General features: G+C 59.3%; 1 protein-coding gene across 1 annotated transcript; it reads right to left on the bottom strand.

Moving 5' to 3' along the window:
* Positions 1–1,120: 1,120 nt before the first annotated feature.
* Positions 1,121–16,057, bottom strand: smo (smoothened, frizzled class receptor). The gene is made up of 18 exons (XM_037223254.1): positions 15,932–16,057; positions 13,655–14,046; positions 13,301–13,423; positions 12,715–12,819; positions 12,015–12,224; positions 11,371–11,540; positions 10,753–10,874; positions 10,180–10,290; positions 9,513–9,638; positions 8,208–8,394; positions 7,637–7,831; positions 7,063–7,205; positions 4,696–4,912; positions 3,944–4,038; positions 2,575–2,698; positions 1,784–2,062; positions 1,626–1,735; positions 1,121–1,146 (listed from the first exon to the last, which is right to left on the bottom strand). The coding sequence occupies exons 2-18, from the start codon at positions 14,039–14,041 to the stop codon at positions 1,121–1,123; spliced, it is 2,730 nt and encodes a 909-aa protein (XP_037079149.1). The 5' UTR covers positions 14,042–14,046; positions 15,932–16,057.
* Positions 16,058–17,162: the final 1,105 nt, after the last annotated feature.

The raw sequence follows: 17,162 nt of genomic DNA, 5'->3' as shown, positions 1-17,162 counted from the left end.
TTTATTCGATGGCATGCGGAACACCTTCGAAATCTACCAAACCATGGCTAAAAGTGACTCGTTTGACCACTACCTAGTTATATGAACCTCGTGGATAGACCACTTTACGTAGCGTGGCTGACGGCGGTACAGTGCTTTAAGTTTATAACAGCGCAGTGCAGCTTTTTGCGGAAAATACTACCAATCCGCGGAGAAAGTCAGATGAGTGTCGTGACAAAAGAGCTGCTGGCGACGAGCTGATCGCGACTCGCCCACGAGCTCCGGAGCGGCGAGCACGGGCGCCTGTGCCGCTACCAGCACACACCCGACCGATGTGGACCTGTCCTCAGTCGGTTGCAGGCCGGAGCACTCAAATCGATATAAAAAAGGCATGGAGCAGGCCCGGCAGGGCCTCCTGTAATGTATGCACCACAGACGGCTGCCGGGAGCTGACCCATTACTCGCCCCATGGACGCAAGCGTGCGCAATGAGGCTGGCCCAAGATGCATATCTATGCGGGCTCGTGGAAGTGGGGCAACGTGCAAAGCTGGTGCAAGACTAGTCCGCCCGAATATCGCACGCCGCGCTGTGAAGTGAAGAGTGGCACGCATCGGCACAACGTGCGTCGGACCTCCGACCGAGCCGGCCTACGCCAGCCGCTGGAGAGTGGTGACTCGCAACTGGATGGCTTGAATGGAAATTGAGACCCCAGCTGGTCCGGGCCCAAATCAGAGATGAAAATACTCCCGCGTGGTTTTTCCCGCATTCCGACTTGTCCAGACTACGGGACATGGACAGTACCAGAATGCCGTTCGCACCAGATTTTGTCAAATGCCTTCTTCAAACCAAACATTGGGTGCAAGTAGTGTAGACCCGTCTGGCAAACGTCTTCATACCGGCAGTATATTGGGCGCTAGCATCTTGCCAGTGCAGCACGACACCCTGCCAACCTCCACACATTCACAACGATCCAAACGTTCGCGTGACAACGCGTCCAAGACGGAATTTCCCGCCTCGCCGGTTAGAAAGGACACTACATATTCACAAGCACGTGCAGATCAGGAGGTAAAAACGCTCGGAATGCCACCTAATACATAAGGCACATCGCACGACGCCGTTGCGGCTACCGAGGGTCTTGGCACTAGTGCACCGCGAACAGTGCGGACGCTCCACACGGCGTCGGAGAGTCGACGCGCGTGTTCCGCGATAATATCGCCTGTGTTGGCGGTGGTCTCCAGCTGAGATCGAGATGAGATGCTCTTGGCAATCCAGCCTGCCGCCCGGCCACACGCCGGCCGGGCCGGAGGCCGCTCGCCCCACCCCGCGGACGAGTCGCTGTCCACGGCCGCCGATCGTCGGAATCACGCGTTCCAAACGGCGTTCGTCCATATTTCAACGCGTCACTGCGACCAGGGCACGAGTCGCTCCCAGTCATCACACACACGAGCAAGCACACGCGCTGGCGGAGTTCGCCCGCTCGCCTCCTCGGTCACCTCGGAGCCGTCCCGGCCAGCTCAGACCGCAGCGTTTGTCGGACCGCGTTTGATCGCACCGCCGCGCCGCGCCGCGTCCGGCGCCCGTCCGGGACCTCTGCCGGCCTCACACCAGCTCTGGCCGGGGCCCGTCCGGCTCGGGCGGAGCCGCGCCGCCGCCAGAGCCGGACGAGCGTCGGCTGGCGTTGAGCGCCTTCTCGGCGTCCGGCTCCGGCTCGGGCTCCAGCGGCAGCGACAGCCGCTGCGCGTTCTTGGTGTAGGGGCTGCGGCGGCCGTTGTTGAGTCGGTCGGGCGGCGGCGGTCCGCCGTGCAGGTCGTTGTGCAGCGTGAGGCTGGCGCGGCCGTCGCCGGTCGGCTCGGCCGGTGCCGTCTGCACCGCCACGCTGACAAGTGCCTGGTTATCGCGCGCGCCGCCGCCGTCCGCCAGCTTGGCGAGCTCAATGGCCGCCTCCGTCCAGGGCGGCGAGGCGTCGCGCGGCGCCTTGCGGCGCGCGCGCGCGAACTCGGCCACGTCACCCAGCAGCCGCTGGCGCAGGTTGACGATCGACGAGCCGGACGAGACGTTGGAGCTCTGGCCGCGGCTCTGGCGGCTGGCCGCACGCCGGCTGGAGGCGGCGGACCTGCGCGGCCGGCGCGCGTCAGCGGCGGCTCAGCCGACACCGGTCAGCACACCGAACACACGCTCCGACCCACCGACACCACAACCAGACAGCGGCTGGGGCTCGCGTTTTGAGACGAAAGTATGCATGACACCAATACAAGCGCAGCTTAGCCACCGGCAATGTTTCTGTCACGCTCGGTGGCATAAAAAGCAACAGGCGTACGAGAAATGCACCCATGTCGAATCAGACAAAACTACTGGTGCCTGTGTCCATACGCGAATCGGGCAGGTTAGGGCACATTAAGCAACCAACAGCCCACCCCAATCATCAGCAACTTACAAAAACCCTGTTGCCATGCATTCATCAAATCAGACAGCTCGTTCAATCAGTCAGCTAACTAAACACTACTACCCTGGTATGAAACATCACGTTACAAGGTGCCTGACGACGTGCAGCGGAGGCGGGGCCCAGGCAGCGGCCAGACCGGTGGCGCCACTCACCGCCGACCGTCGTCCTCGTGCGAGCGACGGCGCGCGCGGCCGGCGCCGACCTCCTCCGGCTCCGAGTCCACGTAGCTGGCGTTGTCACGACCCTGCACCGAGCCGCCGCTCTCTGCCTCCACGCCTGGCCGTCGGCGAGCGTGAGTCAGACGCGGGCTGGCCATCAGACGCGAGCTGGCCATCACACGCGCAGGGTGGGGCCCAAACCAGCCTCTGGGACAGCATGTCGGACCCATTTGCGAGGTACACACATCCAATGCTTTGGACCATCCCAAACCAACGGTAAGACTAAACGTATCTATGCACAACTCGGGCATCTTTTCGTGAACTTTCTGAGACGCATCGTACGTTGGCGTGCGGCCGCGAGCGGCGTCGGTGGCCGCCAGGGGCCGCGTCAGTACGCACCGGGGGCGGGCAGGGCGCCGGTACCGCGGCGCCGGCGGCGCGGGTCGCTGGTGCGGCCCGAGCGCGAGCGGCCCGACCGCAGCCGCTTCGACAGCGTGATCGAGCCCAGCAGCTGCCGGTGAGGGGAGCGGTCAGACGGCTCGGACCGGTCCGGCCCAGGACAGCAGACCAGCGGCGGACGCGGGCGCAGCGAGCACAGGTCGCACGCGGCGCCGGACACCGTCACCGCCACCAACACCGGCGACACGTCCTTCGCATCACGTGTGCCCTACAAGCCGGGTGAGCGGCAAGCGCAGGACAGCAGGCACGTGGCGACGGTCATGCCCACGTGCAGTCCTCACAGGGCATACCATGTGGTGCCTGGTGATTTTTAACGGTCCTCTCCGATGTGCACACATGATATACAAAACGAGTCTCTCATTTTTCACTAACGAGCCGTTGCTGCTGATCGCCCACTATGTAGCGTTGCCCGACAGCCTAACGTTGACGGCTGGTGCCGCCGAACCAGTCAGCTGACACCGACCTGCTCACCTGTGAGCTGCTGCTGGCCTGCGATCTCGGCTCACCTGTGAGCTGATACTGCTGCTGGCCTGTGACCCGCTCAGCTGTCAGCTGATGCTGGCCTGTGATCTGCTCACCTGTGGGCTGATCCTGCTACTGGCCTGTGACCTGCTCACCTGTCAGCTGATGCTGGCCTGTGACCTGCTCACCTGTCAGCTGATGCTGGCCTGTGATTTGCTCACCTGTGAGCCGCTGCTGGCCTGTGACCTGCTCACCTGTGAGCTGATGCTGCTACTGGCCTGTGGCCTCCTCACCTGTGAGCTGATGCTGCTGCTGGCCTGCGACAGGCTGCTGCTGCGCCGGCTGAGTGTGGAGTCGCTGCGGCCGACGGCGCGGCGCGCCGACAAGTGACCGGTGCGCCGGACGTCGGGCAGCGCGCGCCGCCGGCCGCGGCGCCGCCCGCCCAGCAGCGCTGCTACCCGGTCCGCCTCCGAGCGGTACAGCGAGCGCGTCGAGTCCAGAGAGTGGCGGCGTGATACCTCAGAGTCGTGAGAGAGCCTGCCGTTCGGAGGACGGGCCGACAGGTTAGAGACGCGGCCGACGGGTCAGGGACGTGCCAGACGGGTCACAGAAGGCAGCGGACGGAGCGGGGACGGCAGCAGACAGGGCAGGGACGGTAGCTAACGGGTCACGAACGAGGCCGACGGGTCACTGACGGCGGCTGAAGCGTCAGGGACGCAGCCGACGGGTTAGGGACGGCGGCCGACAGATCAGAGGCAGCAGCGGACGGGTCAGAGGCGGCAACCAAGGGGGCAGGGACGGCAGCCAACGGGGCAGGGACGCCATCGGCCGGGCGCAAACCCACCACGAGAGCCCGCCAAACCCCGCGACAACGATGACTAGGAATCAGCGGACGTTACACTCAACCTAAACGGCATCCCCTGTTCTTCGCTTCTTGTTTTGGTTCCACATAACAACACTGCGGCATAGTACACAACATAACACTGCCCCCACAAGGCCGCACGCAACACCGTCTCCACATCAAAACACTGCGGCACAGTACACAACACAACACTGCCCCAACAAGGCCGCATGCAACACTGTCTCCACAGCATAACGCTGCTCTTGACGGCCGCGGAGGTTCTGTGCGATGTTCACCCACCGACCGTCGCACCAGGCTGACGCGCCAGCCGTACCGCCATGCCGTGCACGTACCGTCTGCTGTACCTGCTGTGTCGGCTGGTGCGGCTGTACCGGCTGCCGCGGCTGTACACGCTGTACAGCGAGCCGTCCGAGTTGCGGCTGAGGCCCAGCGCCGACGACGTGGAGCCGATGAGCGCGCCGCGCCGCTCCATCAGGCTTGGGATCGCCGCGAAAAACGACGACGACGGTGACTCGGACGTGCCGCTGTTGAGGCCGCCCAGGTACATGCCTGCCGGGCGGGCGGGGTTCACGGTTGGCGGGGCTCCAGGCAGGGCAGGGCTGAGGACAGGTCGGGACTGAGGACAGGGCGGCGTTCAGGCCAGGACGGGACTGAGGACAGGGCGGGGCTCAAGACCGGACGTGGCTCAGGTCAGGGCGGGGCTCAGGACAGGACGGGGCTCAGGACAGGACGACGCTCAAGGCAGGGCGGGGTTCCGGGCAGGGCGGAGCTCAGGGCGGCACGGCCGACCCGCCACCGCGCCACACTCGCAGGGACCTCGGGACATGGCGTGACACGCGTCGGGGCGACTTGAGCTGGCTCGGCCGTCCCCGCGGACGAGCAACAAAACCGAGGTCAGGATTACCGAGGATCGAGTCATCAGCACAAGCGAGGCCAGGATTACCGAGGACCGGGTGATCAGCAGAACCGAGGCCAGGATTACCGAGGACCGGGTGATCAGCAGAACCGAGGCCAGGATTACCGAGGACCGGTTGATCGCCAGAACCGAGGTCCGGGTTACCGAGGACCGAGTCATCAGAAGAACCCAGGTCAGGATTATCGACGATCGGGTCATCAGCAGAACCGAGGTCAGGATTACCGAGGACCGAGTGATCAGCAGGACCGAGGTCAGGATTACCGAGGATCGAGTCATCAGCAGAACCGAGGTCAGCATTACTAGGGACCGAGGGTGCCGGTAGTGTAGTGGTTAACGTGTCTGCGTTAACCATTGCGCGTCTGGGAAACCAGAGGTACGGGGTTCGATTCCCCGCCGTGCCCGCCCTTCCTGCCAGGGTGAGGGGCAGGCGACGCCACATAGCCTCAGCAGCTGAGCGCGTCGTAAAGCCCCAATGACACACACATGACACACTAGGGACCGAGTGATCAGCAGAACCGAGGTCGGGATCACCGAGGACCGGGTGATCAGCAGAACCGAGGTCAGCATTACTAGGGACCGAATGATCAGCAGAACCGAGGCCAGGATTATCGAGGACCAAGTCATCACCAGCACCGAGGTCAGGGTTACCGAGGACCGAGTCATCAGCAGAACCGAGGCCAGGATTACCGAGGACCGAGTGATCAGCAGAACCGAGGCCAGGATTACCGAGGACCGAGTGATCAGCAGAACCGAGATCGGCATTTCTAGGGACCGAATGATCAGCAGGACCGAGGCCAGGATTACCGAGGACCGAGTGATCAGCAGAACCGAGGTCAGCATTACTAGGGACCGAATGATCAGCAGAGCCGAGGCCAGGATTACCGAGGACCGGGTAATCAGCAGAACCGCGGTCAGGATTACCGAGAACCGGGCGATCAGCAGAATCGAGGCCAGGATTACCGAGGACCGGGTGATCAGCGGAACCGAGGCCAGGATTACCGCGGACCACGTGATCAGCAGAACCGCGGTCAGGATTACCGAGGACCAGGTGATCAGCAGAACCGAGGCCAGCATTACCGAGGACAGGGTGATCAGCAGAACCGCGTCAGGATTACCGATGACCGGGTGATCAGCAGAACCGGGGCCAGCATTACCGAGGACCGGGTGATCAGCAGAACCGAAGCCAGGATTACCGAGGACCGGGTGATCAGCAGAACCGCGTCAGGAGTACCGAGGACCAGTTGATCAGCAGAACCGAGGCCAGCATTACCGAGGACCGGGCGATCAGCAGAACCGAGGTCAGGATTACCGAGGATCGAGTCATCAGGAGAACCGAGGCCAGGATTACCGAGGACCAAGTCATTAGCAGAACCGGTCATAATTACCGAGGACCGGGTGATCAGCGGAACCGAGGTCAGGATTACCAGGGATCGAGTCATCAGGAGAACCGCGTCAGCACAGCGCCGGATGGCCACCAATTAAGACACCAGCATTCCAAGCAGATACGGCCACTCCTACGGTAAGCTTCCCTATAACCATATGATCCTTGAAACACATATACGACAAGGCATCCAATCTAGTTTCGGAACAAGTTTTAAGGGTTTCAAACTCTTGAAAAGCACCACCTCGAACGGAACTACTGACGATGACTGGTCACCCTCCCACGCGAGTTGACTCAAGCCTGGTGGAAAACCCACACCCACCATGCGGCCTGCGCTGCACAGACAGGCACGCCTCTCGGTCGCCCACCTACGCAGACCGGCACCGCGCGGCGCACTCTCACCGACGGGGTCCGAGTGGGTGCTGTGGAAGCTGAGCGAGATGCGGCCGTGCTGCGCCAGGTCATAGCGCTTGGACCAGGCCTGCGCGATCACCTGGTGCTTGCGGATGCGTCGCACCGGCCGCTCCTCGGGCTTGCCCACCACACTGCGGGGAGACGCCGCGCCCGGCGTCACCGGCCGCAGCCGAGCCACATCGCCTCCTCCTCCCCCCCCCCCCCCCCCCCCCCCCCCACAGAAACAAGGCACGAGGCACAGCTGCCGCGCTCGCGATGATAAAGGGATGCTGCCAGTGCCATCGGTAGAGAATGAGAGGCACACAACAGTCACGTGCTGTCCAGAACAGCAAATGAGCATTAGTCGAGTACTGTCGCCAGCAGGGACGGCTCCATGAGCACCGCGCCGACTCGCTGCCCGCGGAACCATTTCGAGGGCACAAGTACGACGGTTCACCGACGGCAAAAACGTTATCAGGATCTTGGTCCGATTGCACTGCAGGCTGCTTCTCCCCACATGTCGACGTCCTCAGTCACCCGGCGTTGCTGCCAGTCGCAGGAGCCGACAGCGCAGCCCACTCACCGCCGGTAGAAGCGATTCCACGACCGCAGGGTGGAGCGCCGCCACACCCAGCTGGAGAAGAGCACGCCGACGGCGAACAGGCAGAAGACATGCGCCTTGAGCAGCAGCGGCGCCGGCCGCGGCGACACCGGACACGCCGGCTGCGAGCCGTAGCCGTAGTCCAGGTGGCGGCGCGCCGTAGCGTTGGCCCGACACCTGGCGGTCGCCAGAGGGCGGCGTCGGCGTCAGCAGAGGGCCGGGGCTGCGCTCCTGCGCCGGGGCGACGGCTCGAGGGAGCAGCACTCTCCAGACGCCATTCCACGAGCTCACATTGGGGTCCGATGCCACAAAGCATGCGTCCGTACAGCATACAGCACAATCATTCCCTACGCAGGTCACTCAGCACCTGTGCCGCCGTACGCCCGGGGTACTCGGCCACCTGTGCCGCCGTGCACCAGGGGGAAGCCAGTCACCTGTGCTGCTGTACACCAGGGGCAGCCGTGCACCAGTACACCAGGGGTCGCTGTACACCAGGAGTGCTGCCACCGCAGCGGCAGCGGGCCCGTCAGCGCCAGACGGCAGCAGCACTCACAGCAGATGGCGGTGCACCTCGTGGCGCTGCTGCTCGCGGCCGCCGTACTCGAGCACGTGGCAGGCGACGCTGACGGCCACCGCCGCCACCAGCAGCGAGCCGCACACGCACAGCCGCGCGATGCTGATGTTCACCACCAGCTTCTTCTCGGTCTTGTCCGGCCTCTGGCGCACCAGGAAGCGCACACCTGCGGCGGCGGCGGCGGTCAGCGGGGGGTCTCGCACCGGGCGACTGGGGCCGGCGCACCCGCCACCCGCGTGGCGGCAGCCCGGCCCTCCGCCGAGCGCCCGCCGGACAAGGCCGGTGAAAACAGCGACACGGGGCTGACGGGCGAGCCTTCGGCCGGGAGCGACGGCCGAGCGCCCGCTGGACAAGGCCGGTGAGAACGGTGACACGCGGCGGACGGGCGAGCGCGGTGTCCAGCGCAGCGCGATGCCAAACGACGCCGATCACAGGTTAGAATGACAGCATTTTGACGCGTCGGAAAAAACGGCAGCTATGACGTGATCAGTATGAGGCTTGGAAAGGTTGGAACACATACCTGTTGCCCACACGTTTGCTGCTTTCCAAGAGAGCATGCAATAGATGAGGTTTTGTTAGTACCGCCGACCAAACATTCCGTGGGCAAAAGATTCCATCACCTGCTAACCACGCTAAACGTCAGACGTTAATCGGGCACATGCACCAGTTAGGTGAAGCATTGCACACGCTGCACACTGTATGTCCGTATGTGACCCATGGCAGTTGAATTTCTCTTGCTTATAAAAACGGCCATCCCAGGCTGTTCGGATCATAACAATTCTACCGGCACATCATACTGAGAAGATCACTGCAGGATCCAAAGAATGGGTGTGCATTCGAACAGCGTTACTATTACTGCCAGCCATTGACGGATTGCACACACCACAGCCCAAGCACCAGATGAGTCGAGCCATCACTTTCCAAAGAGAGCAGCACCATGACCCCATAAGCCTTAGGACATGTTGCAACAGAACGCCATGCACTAACTAGTGTTTACTAGTAGCTACTGCTCGATGGGTTAAATGACAAACACCCCCCGCCAACTCACCCCCCCCCCCCCCCCCGCTTCATTCGTGAAGGCACGAAGTGATAGCACTGAGGCAGGCCAGATATCGACACGGTTGGCGCTTTTCACAGCAGGCGTTGGCCTGTTCAAGACGACAAGCGCGGCCGATCCGCCGACCCCTGGCTGAGGCCCCTCCCTAGCCGAGCACCCGCCAGCAGTCCCAGCCGCCGGCGGCCAGACCCCGCCGTGACGTCAGACGTGTGACTTCACGCACTCACTGCGGATCAGGAAGAAGCCGCCGACGAGCGTGGCCACCACGGACGGCACGAGCACGAAGCCGAGTCGGTAGTGCCAGTTTCCAAAGCCGATGAAGCACACGCCGTACAGGTAGTCGCTGTCCACCACTGCCCGACGACGGCGTGACAACGGTTAGCGGCGCGGACGCGGCTGCAGGGGGCCGTGCAGCTGCTCTCCCTAATTTCATCACTTGTCCTGAGACTGGTACTCGGGGGTGAAGCTGATGCCTGTCCTCTTTGGGAAAAGCATCTCCGGTGGTAGGCCACTGGACACAGCTGGGGTGTGGTGAGACGGAGCCATGCGCGATCGACGCGCATGGCGCCGGCACCCAACGCGCCTAACACACGGCGTGCGCGCCAGGGACACGCATCAAACCGAGACCGGGCCCCGCAGATGGGGTTAAGAAACTGCCCGCTAATACCATGCTTCTTGTTTCTCACACAAGCCGAGGGGACATCACTCAATCGCTCCCACCCGCACTGAACTACCAACAAAGCGGAGCATCGCCGCACAACACCACTCCCGACAGGCGGGGTGAACAGCTCATCGGCAACTGTGGCTCCTCGCTGCCCAAGTCCAGCTGGCAGGGTCAGCCAGCCGGCAGTCCAGCCAGCTCGGCCCAGCTCGGCGCGCGGCCGCGCCCCCTACCGTCGGAGGTGGCGAGCGCCGCCGTCGTCAGGATCAACGGCACCGACCAAGAGATCAGGTGGAAGTATGAGGTCAGCCCGTTAAGCCGCTCCTGGATCTCCCGCGACTGACCTGGTGGCGGTCGGCGCACCCCGTCAGCACGGCACCAGGCACCCGACACCCGAACACGAGCGGCACCCGTCAGCACCGGCAACGGCACCCAGCACCCGGACACGAGCGGCACCCCGCCGCTGCGTGCCCACACGACCCGTGCCGCTGACGACCACAGCCACACATGGCAATGACTGGTGTGGTTGCTTATTGGTGTTTCAGGGCTCGCCAAGTGCTGCGGTCATTTTGAACCCAGCAAACTTCACCGTTGCTAACACTGGCGAAAACTGCGACATGACACGCATCTCCCCAAGAATGGAACCACCATGAAACCGCCAAATCGGCCTGACTCGGCATCGGTAACCTAGCAGTATGAGTCAGGAACCACAGACAGCAGCAATGACCCGGCGACGCCGACCGAGCACCAGAGACGGCGGCGGCATCGGAGCAACTCCACAGTCGGCCCGCCCGCACGGCGCGTACCAAATGTTTTGAAGGTGATGTTCCAAGAGAAGGCGAGCATGACGAACCAGCAGAGCGCGGCGATCACCGGGTAGTAGATGAGCACGAACACGGCCGTGCAAGGAGTGGCCGACTCCTCCGATCTGAAACAGACCACAGCTGATGCGCGGACTGTGGAGACTTGGAGCACAGAACATGGCAGGAGCCCTGCCAGCAGACCAGCAATAAGTAGATTCCATTACACACAAATTGATCATCAAAGCAGATAGGTGCCCTATCCCCTTGCAGGTCCGTCACCCAGCGGTGGACACCAGCGCTTGTCTCTCTTTTGAGCCGAAACAGTGCCCCTTTTTGCCAGACCCTTCCTCTGTCCGACGTCTCTCTTATGAACAGGCACGCACTACCACAACTCCAAGTCTACACCACCCGGTGACGGATCGGGCTCATGGGTTGACGTGGAGAGTCAGGACGGGGTGCCCGGCGGCGCACGACTCTGGTGGACAGGGAAACCACTTACCCCGGCCCTCGGGCGGTACCGTCCCGGTGGCAGACGACTCTGGGGGACAGGGGCCACTTACCCCGGCCCCCGGGCGGTGCCGACCCGGTGGCAGACGACTCTGGGGGAAAGGGGCCACTTACCCCGGCCCCCGGGCGGTGCCGTCCCGGTGGCAGACGACCGTGTCGCGCGACTCGTCCACAAACTGCACCAGGAAGCCCAGGATGGCCAGGCACAGGCAGAGGTTGATGTAGAAGATGCACCGGTTGGCAGCATACTTGCAGAAGGAGCGCCAGTCGATGACATGCGTCATCTGGCGACAGACAGCGCCGCCGCTGACAACGGTGAAGACGCGGCCGCGCCGGCGCTGGCCCGCCATGGCATGGCGCCGTGTCACTGTGCGTAGCTCCGCCTGGCCGTGGCCACGGTCAGGCGGGGCCGTGCGCTTTGACAGCGGGACAAGGGTAATATGTGGCGGTAATATGTGATAAAGGGTAATATGTGATAAGGGTAATATGTGGCGACCATGGAATCATACGCCTCTAGAAACGCGAGCTTTCTGAGATGACAAGCAATCGCGCCACACGACAGCCTGAACAGATTCATCGAGTGCATATTGTAACTCAGTTTCCTCAGACTTCAATTCCAAATGGCATGCGAAGTTGCCCCCGGAATCAGGTACATACAGAGCACAGAGCGCACTATGGCTCCGAGTGCTGGAAGGACTGCGCAGTCCCCCTCCCGGTCATCCCCGGGCGACGACGCTGTCGCGCCGCCCGCTCCGTACCACGGTGAGGAAGGTAAGCGCGAAGCTGAGGCCACCGAACACGTGCACGAAGCGGTGCACGTCCTGGCGCTGCTGGTCTGTGTAGAGCAGGCCGCGGCAGGGCTCGGCACACCCCTCCACCGTTGGGTAGAAGGCCAGCTTGTTCTTGGTCGGCACCAGCGGCGGCAGGCAGGAGGTGCTCGTGTTGTACTTGAGGTCCAGGAGGGAGTTCTGCGCGGCGCGCTGCAGCCAGTCACACGGCGGCCGCACTGGCCCCGGCCGGCGCTGCCGAGCTCTCGCGACAGCTCGGCACGCGAATACAGCGTCTTAACGTAGGAAGTATACAAGACTGCACTGCACGTTTGTAGCATAGGAAACATGTACAAAGCTCGTATGGAGACCAACACGGCACAAACGACACAAAAACATATCCCGCGAACTTGAAAATTGCATACATATGTGCTCCATATCAAATGATCTCTAGCTTAGCCGGTCCCAATACACAGCCAGCTAGCGGCGCCTATTGAGCTGATGCGCGGGTCGCCGCGACGCGTGGCTGGCGGCGGCGCTTAAGCTGATGCGCGGGTCGCCGCGACCTATGGCTGGCGGCGCCGCTTGAGCTGATGGCCGGGCCGCCGCCACCTGCGGCTGGCGGCGCCGCTTGAGCTGATGTGCGGGCCGCCGCCACCTGCGGCTGGCGGCGGCGCCGGCTCACACTCACCCGGCAGTTGGAGGGGAAGCGCGACTCGTGGCACTCGAGGAACGGCGGCCAGCCGAACAGCGCGTCGGCGAACTGGCACTGGCCGCGCACCTTCTGACACATCTCCTGCGGCACGGCACGCCCCGCCGGCGCAGGTGACCAGCACGGCCGACACTGACGGCGCGCAGGCCAGGGGACTCCCCCCACCGACAGGGCCACTCGTGCCGAGAGGCGACCGATACACGACGGGAAAGGCGTGCGAGCGGCGGCTGGATAGCCGTCGCTGGTCCGCGGTCACCGAACATTTAGACACGTTCGTAAGCCATCACACCTGTCTCTGCCCCCCCCCCCCCCCCCCACGAGCTTGCAATGTCGTACATACGTGATATTGCATATGAAATACAAGTGCTTCAAGCACCCATTCACTGTTTATAGCAATATCGTCATGCACCACGTCGGCATGCAGAAATATGGCTGAGGGCGCAAATAACCAAGGCAGCTGATGTGCCCTTAGAATTAAATAACAATAAAAACGAAACATGACCAATACTTTTTGCACATTAAGCATATGAACCGAATTCAAATCGCGTGGTTACAGATTTCTTACCAGTGATGGCAGTTCCACGGATCCATTTTCACACTTGGGCATAAAAACAGCACATAAGAATGGCTGGATTACACTCCAGCATTTCGGAATGTTCTGTAGTGCCTCCCACCGATTCAACTCCTCCTGAAAAACAGAATTTCTGATACGCTGGTGCAATTTCTGGCAATGGCGTCCGACAAACAATCCCGAAGCAAAGTACCAGCATGTTAGCTAAGAGCGCACGTGTTCGCGAGAAAACTGAACATCATCAATCAATACACCACAATGTTTATCCATGGAGCTTTCAAGGACGCCACCGGTGCCATGAGAGGACGCCGCTGCGAGCAGTGGCGGCCGGGGTCGCGGCCCACCCACCTTGACGCTCTCCTGCGAGCGGATACCGACAGTGAGGTTGAGCGAGGTGGCTGTGTGGCGCAGCGCCGTGCCGAAGCACGCGCCGCGCCGCAGCGGCTGACACACAGCCGGCCGGTGACACGTGCGCAGCGGCCGGCCCTGGCGCGACGAGAAGTCGTCGAGCGCGCCGAACTGGGCGCCCTCCGCCGGCAGCCGCTCGATGAACGGCGGCGGCGGCCGGGCGTCCGGCAGCGGCACGGGCGGCCGCTCGTCGGCCGGGGCGTCGCCGCTCCCCTCGGCTCGGGCTGCCACGGTCGGCGTCAGCTGGTCCGCCTGGCCGCTGACGCCGGTCGCGGTCGCGGCCAGGCTGCTGAGCAGCAGCAGCAGCCACAGCCCACGCCGCGCCATCGTCACTGCTGCAGCACCACACAGTGTCTCATGCACACAAACAATGGAAGGAGGATGACAAAATGAATAGATTAGTGTAAAAATACCCTGCCATCCTTGGGTACAATTAATTATAATGTCAAAATCCAAGCAGGTATAAAAAACAGGTATAATGATTAACATCAAATCACATAGTACAACAGTTCATGGTACAACTGATTTCACCTTGGCAATCAGTTTGAAGTTTTTCTTCTTCTGACTTCACCAAGTATTAATGGAATAGTTAACCAATGCATGAACCAAAAGTTCCAAATCAATTGTCATCTTCAATAAAGCACATCACATCAGCATCCAAACAACTGCTAGAAGAAATGACAATGCAGAACACTCTAAGCTTGCAGCTATGTAAAATGAAGACCATGTTTGATCAATTTCCTGGTCAATAAAATGAACATCTCACAACTAATCAATGATGCTATTCAACCTGACACATGAAATTGAGCACTCAAGGCAACCTTGATATCCTGCAAAACTGTTCAGAATGTTTTGTAAGCCCACATACCATCTGGCCTTCTCTGTGCACACAGACAATTTACTAAGCACATATTAAGATTCCTGCCAGAACTTGACAAACTGTCTATGTAAGCTAACTACTTATGAGTATATAACATCAATAATACACACAAAGCTTGTCTGTTCTTTTCTGTTAACATAAAATCATGATCCAACCCTGCTGGTTGCCAATAAAGCAGCAGCTGACACCCTGCTGCTAAGTGTTGTGAGACATGCAATCACTGTGTCTATTGGCTGATCAAAGCACTGATAGCACTGATCAATTGAGGATGAATAATATTGTGCAGTTATGGGATCTTTTGCATGATATGAGACCAAACATGGGTGATGGGAATGACAGGGTGTGGGTCTTGGGCATTATGGGGAAGAAGCCTAGGACAGAAAACATACATGATAATGGAATAACCATCAGCTACAGGGGGTTGGGTGGGGTGCATGGATTGCACATACTAGTTAGGGACAAGGCTGTGCTACAGTTGTGAGAAGGGAATTATAAATATATACCAAAGCTGGAGCTGCCTCACAATTGCTCTTGTTACTGGGCTGCACAAAATACCTGCTGTGCCACACATGTCTGGCATAGTAGCAAATCAGAACAAAACTTCAGGGCATGTACATCACAAGACCAAGCACCCAGAGTTTGCCATATTGCCATTACCAATTGAACCAGTCAATATTTTGGGAAACTATGATGTCACAAAGGTAATTTTAGATGGCAACAGTCCAGAATCATTATCATCCAGAATCTCCAAGAAATCTACTGCAGTATCATTATCTGGGGCTGTCAACCTAAAACAATGTATATCATATAATGTGCACTATCCCTGACCTGTACCCTTATCTATGTCCCAACTGAGGCTATGCTGAATTGAGCTCATTTTCAAATAATTTTGGTATAACAGCATTCTGGGGTGCTTTGGCATGCACTACCTTCGCATCATCACAGTTCCCTTGCACAATAACTACATGAGCTGAAATTGGCAATGGCAATGCACCATGCACTAAGCTGTGCTGTGAAAATGTTGTGCAATATTGGCAATGGTAGAAATATCAATTGCATGGTGCTGATGGTTCAGAATATCACTAACACCAGCTGCTGTGTTTGGTCGATCATGAGACTTAAGAAGGAAGTGCTGATGTGTTTGCTCTCTAAGCTCACTTCCTCTTGGAATTGAAGTTATGTTGCACACAAATAACGCTGCATAATTCCGAACAATTTACAGACACAACTACTGTGATATTCAGATTCAACGAGTTTTTACACAAAGCATCTATGGTCGGAACTGACACAATAGCGCAGAAAAACACGAGTGGACAGGAGGCGGCGCGTCTATTTACATTTTTAAAGTATGCTTATCCTATATCCGATGTGGGAAACTTTGATCTTTCCAAATTGGCCAGTTTTGTGCCAAATGTACATAAAAATATAAATGCGAACCATGGCACGTTTTCATTAGTACAAAACAAGCGACGTACCCACGACCGCCCACAGCGTTCCAGTGCCTTGCAGGACTTGAGCGTGATCGGCGTATGCAGCGCATGGTCGCGCCACGATGGGGATACGGTTATCAGCTGATTGCTTAATATTACGTCACACAGACGTTTGTAAACAAAATTGCTTCGGACTTATGATCCACGCATTGGATGATTGAAGTGATATCACTTTAGATAACAGAGTGCAGATCGTGATTTTTGTGAGCAAAATATGCTTACTTTGCAGACAAAATGTTACGTGTTGCGCCAGGGGTGAGTGAATCAGCGGCGACATGGCAAAATGGTTTGCATCACGGCCCGGGGAATCCCCAAACTGGGGTGTTTTTGCGGGGCAGCTACCAAGAGAGCTGTCTAGCTCCTCGCGAGCCACTGCTTGACGTCACTGGGAGTCCCTTCGGTCCGCAACGGACACCGAATTTGGTGGCCGAGACCACGACTGCCGGACGCCTCGCTATGCCCTGGTTTTAACGGACGGAAGATCATGCCACATACCGCATATGCATATGCATATATATGTACGTTTAGCCGGACATGTCCTTGGTTGCCAATGGTGAATGCAGCATCCCACAGCGTTCCATGTTAATGGGATCCTGGGATCTTTTTAGGGCTTCAGGCGTATTTCTCGCGGATACCTCACCGCTGATATCGCCGCCGTCGTGACGCGCAACGCTACGGGGCAGCCGGAACATCGGAAATCTTCGCACGGATAACGAAAACAGTGTTAGCGGGAGATGGATCTCACCGACTAGAATTTAATGGTGAGCATGATAGTGTGCTTTGCAAGCCTATGCCACTCACATGATATGGGAAGTGAAAACGTTTACACTAGAAGTATAACAGACAGGGATGCTGAAACACTGGGTTCCGCATCGATATTAAGCAAGCCATAGTGGTAGATGCGTGTGACCGGTCAGCTGATCGCGAAGAATTTAACGTTAGATAAGATTATGTGCTTTGCATGGTTATGGGGCCAACCGTTAGAATGAAATCGGCGTGAAAATTTAAAACACACCAGAACTGCTGCAGAGATGGGCGGCCATGACATCTGATTGTCTTTGTTCCCGATAATAACCAA

Source organism: Pollicipes pollicipes, unplaced genomic scaffold (assembly GCF_011947565.3).
Source record: "Pollicipes pollicipes isolate AB1234 unplaced genomic scaffold, Ppol_2.1 Scaffold_4881;HRSCAF=5763_pilon_pilon_pilon, whole genome shotgun sequence".
In the NCBI taxonomy this organism is placed as follows: Eukaryota; Metazoa; Arthropoda; class Thecostraca; order Pollicipedomorpha; family Pollicipedidae; genus Pollicipes; species Pollicipes pollicipes.
This window is presented reverse-complemented; position numbering and strand designations above follow the sequence as displayed.